This window comes from Colius striatus, chromosome 12, assembly GCF_028858725.1.
Source record: "Colius striatus isolate bColStr4 chromosome 12, bColStr4.1.hap1, whole genome shotgun sequence".
Lineage (NCBI taxonomy): Eukaryota > Metazoa > Chordata > Aves > Coliiformes > Coliidae > Colius > Colius striatus.
The window spans coordinates 1,481,699-1,485,365 of NC_084770.1; the positions used below are offsets into that span (position 1 = coordinate 1,481,699).

At 46.7% G+C, this 3,667-nt stretch overlaps 1 protein-coding gene across 1 annotated transcript in view; it reads right to left on the reverse strand.

Annotated features, from left to right (window-relative positions):
• MYO7B (myosin VIIB) overlaps positions 1–3,667 on the reverse strand; it is a 50,666-nt gene that overhangs the window by 45,384 nt on the left and 1,615 nt on the right. The window contains exons 3-4 of the mRNA XM_062005391.1: positions 2,108–2,260; positions 702–886 (exon numbers count right to left, since the gene is read on the reverse strand). Of these exons, the coding sequence (XP_061861375.1) occupies positions 702–886; positions 2,108–2,260 (338 nt within the window). The remainder of the gene's footprint in view (positions 1–701; positions 887–2,107; positions 2,261–3,667) is intronic.

Here is a 3,667-nt window from a genome sequence, read left to right on the forward strand (position 1 = left end):
GTGGTTTATCATCTTATCTGCTAAACTTGAAGTTGGTTTTTAGGCTTGGGCTGAGGACTAAATTCTCCCACAGATTCACACCAAGCAAATCCATGGAAGACATTCTGTACCCATCCAAAGTCAACCACCACCTGGGTGTTTTTTTCTTTAAAAAGACTTTTCAGTGCTAGTCTTAGCACATCAGCTGAGTTGCCTCAGCTATAACCAGGTATTATTGCAATAAGACTACCTGGTTCTTCCCTCTGATGATTAACAGAAAATGGATACATATTTTTATATATATGTGTGTTTATAGGATGCAGAAAGCTTCCATCTTCAAGTTAGCAGAGCTTGTTTCTCTCCAGGAAGTTTCTGTTCTCAGGAAATACATGTACCATAAGTATCACATGCCCAAGGTAAAAGATAGCCTTACATCACACAGGCTCAGGTTTTCTGTTTCTAGGTGTAATGAGCTGGTGCAGAATGTGTCACTCAAAGATTCTGGGGGCAAACACTGGACTTCAGAAATCCCTCACATTTGTTCTACCTTTTGCAGCCCTAACTGAGAAAGAAGTGGCAGGGTAGAAAACATTTGCTTGCTGTTGTCTTCCTTCTAGTCTTTTCTGTGCCCTTTCATTTGGAAGGTCTCCTGGCTCCACAAAGGTGCCCCAAAAACATGCCAGACTTGGTTTCTGTTACTTGACCTCTCTGAATCCAGTCACCTGATCACACAGCACTGGTCTCTCTTGTTCCTCTTCATATTGAAATAACAGTTGTCTGCAATGGCAAAGACATGAGGTGGCAGCTCTCCAATCCTCTTGTTACAGTACAGCCTGATCTGGTCGACCGTGTAGATGGGCAGGAGCTGGTATGGATTCACTGCTACCAGGATTGATCCTGTGTAAGTCTGGAAAACAGTTATGAGTATTACCTCTGGCAGTAAACCTACAAACAAAAGTACAGCCAAAGCCACTTACAGCAAAGAGAGACAGGAGGGAAGCCTGGGAGATCCACAGCAGGACTTAGGTGAAGCTGAGAGCCTGCTTCCTCGCTATTAGCTGCTATTAAATATCCCAGAACATGGAGGTCTTTGCAAAAGGAAGAATTCTAGCTATAATCTCCTCACCAAATCACAGCTCAATTCACTGCCTCAAACTAAAGCACAAGAGAGTCCAATTTGACCTGGCATTTTTGTGTTACCACACGCTGGTTTGTAGGGTTTTGTTCAGCTGCTTCTGTGTTCTAGTGCAGATGTGGCTCAGCTTTGCTAACAGGCAAATTATGGTTGATATTCATACAGTCTCTTAGTGACTCTTGTAAACAACAGCACCATTGAAAGGAAGGAGGCTGTTGATGGCTGTGGAAATGTAAGGCAGTAATATCTTCCAAGAACTTGTACACAAGACAACTGCAGACTGCAAGAGTCTAATGTAACGGGTCTATGCACACATCTTGGTAGTTACAACTGCAGCATCTATAAAATCAGTCTTTGTTTACACCAACCATCACCACATCGGTGTTGCAGGAGGCAGATCCTCTCCTATAGTGCATATAACATGTGAGGCAAAGCATGGAAGAACCTGGATATTATTATCATCTCACAAACTGGAAACCAAGGAACAAAGAAACTGAAAATGTCAAATTACTTAACCACAGTTAAATCTTGTAATGGACAGGAAATGAACCCAGGGGTCCTAAATGCCCAGAATTAGTCTTTATCTATTTCATTTCATAAGAATCTAGTGAACATTGACTTGGTCTTGAGGATAATCCAGATCATGTCACTGTGTACCGATTAGACTGGTCCTGGCTCACAGCTGCAGGTAGTAGCAGCACTAAGCTATAACATGGGTTGGATTTAGCTAACTGTCACTGCTGGAAACAATCACTGAGACAAAGCCAGCCCATGCATATCTCTGTGATTTCAGAGACTGCTATTAGCTCTTCACAGCCAGAGCACTTGAATGGAAGAAGAGCAAAAGCTATGTTGTGTCTCCTCAGCACCCTCAATCCGTACAGAAAGCAGAGGGCCCTGGGTATGAAAGGCCTGCATGCTGCCCAGGTCACTGCCCGAGGTGCAGGAGGGGTTGTCCCTGGAGGCACTGTGCCTGGTGACCTTGGCACTCACATAGATTTTGTGCTCCTGGTGGCGGATGAGGAGGTTGTGCACCATTCCTGCTTCGTTGAGATCCCCGAGGCGGATCATGTCCTCCACCCCTTGCACAGAGGAGGGGTGCATCAGGCACACCATGTGCATGTTCCGAGCCGTGATCCAGTGCTCCTAAAAACGGCAAGGCATCAGCTTTTATGTGTTATGTTAGAGTCATAGAATGGTTTGGATTGGAAGGGACCTTAGAGATCATCTTTGACCTCATTAATGTTTACAAATATGTAAAAGGTGGGTGTCAGGAGGCTGTGCTCAGGGATGGGCAACGATGGGACAAGGGGCAATGGGCACAAGCTGGAACACAAGAGGTTCCAAAGAAACACAAGGAAGAGTTTCTTCCCTGTTCAGTGAGGGAGCACTGGCAGGGGCTGTCCAGATGGGCTGTGGAGGCTCCTTCTCTGGGGACATTCCAAACCCACCTGGATGAGTTCCTGTGTGCCCTGCTGTAGGTGGTGCTGCTCTGGCAGGGGGTTGCACTGGATGAGCTTTCAAGGTCCTTTCCAGCCCTTAAGATTCTGTGGTTGTGTGATCTTGCTCCACACCCTCTGCCATGGGCAGGGACACCTTCTGCTAGACCATGTTGCTCAAATCCCCATCCAACCTGGCCTTGAACACTTCCAGGGATGGGGCAGCCACAGCCTCTCTGTGCAACCTATGCCAGTGCCTCAGCACCCTCGTGGGGAAGAGCCTCTCCCTTATGTCTAATCTAAATCTACTCTCTTCCAATTTAAAGCCATTATCCCCTGTCCCATCACTACATGAACTTGTAAAAAGTGCCTCTCTGCCTTTCTTGTTGGTCCCTTTAGGTACTGGAAAGCTGCTATAAGGTCTCCTTGAAGCCTTCTCTACTCCAGGCTGAATCACTTCAACTCTCTCAGCCTGTCTTCACATGAGGGGTGTTCCAGCCCTGTGATCATCCTCGTGGCCTTTCTCTGGACCTGCTTCAACAGCAGCATATCCTTCATATCCAGGCCCCAGAGCAGTACTGCAGAGGGAGGTCTCATGAGAGGGAGTAGAGGTAGAGAATCACCTCTCTCAACCTGATGGCCATGCTTGTTATGATGCAGCCCAGGATACATTTGGCTTTCTGGGCTGCAAATACACATTGCCAGGTCACGTTGAGCTTCATGGCAACCAGCAACCCCAAGTCTTTCTCCTCAGGGCTGCTCTCAAAGCATCCTCTGCCCAGCCTGTATATGTGCTTGGGATTCTTTCCAGCCAATTCCTTTTCCATTGAGTGGCCCATCCAGCAAATCCCTGTCTCTCCAATTTAGACACATGGATGTTGTGCAAGACAGTGTCAAATGCTTTGCACAAGTCCAGGCAGATGACATCAGGTGCTCTTATCTACCAGTGCTGTAACTCTGCTGTAAAAGGTGACCAACTTGGTCAGGCATGATTTTTCCACAGCGAAACAGTTAGGCTGTTGCTCAGAGGCAAACCAAGGGAGAGGCCTGTAAGACCAGAGTGAGCATCAGTATAATCCATGCTCAAACCAGCATATTCTAACAAGCAGTTGAC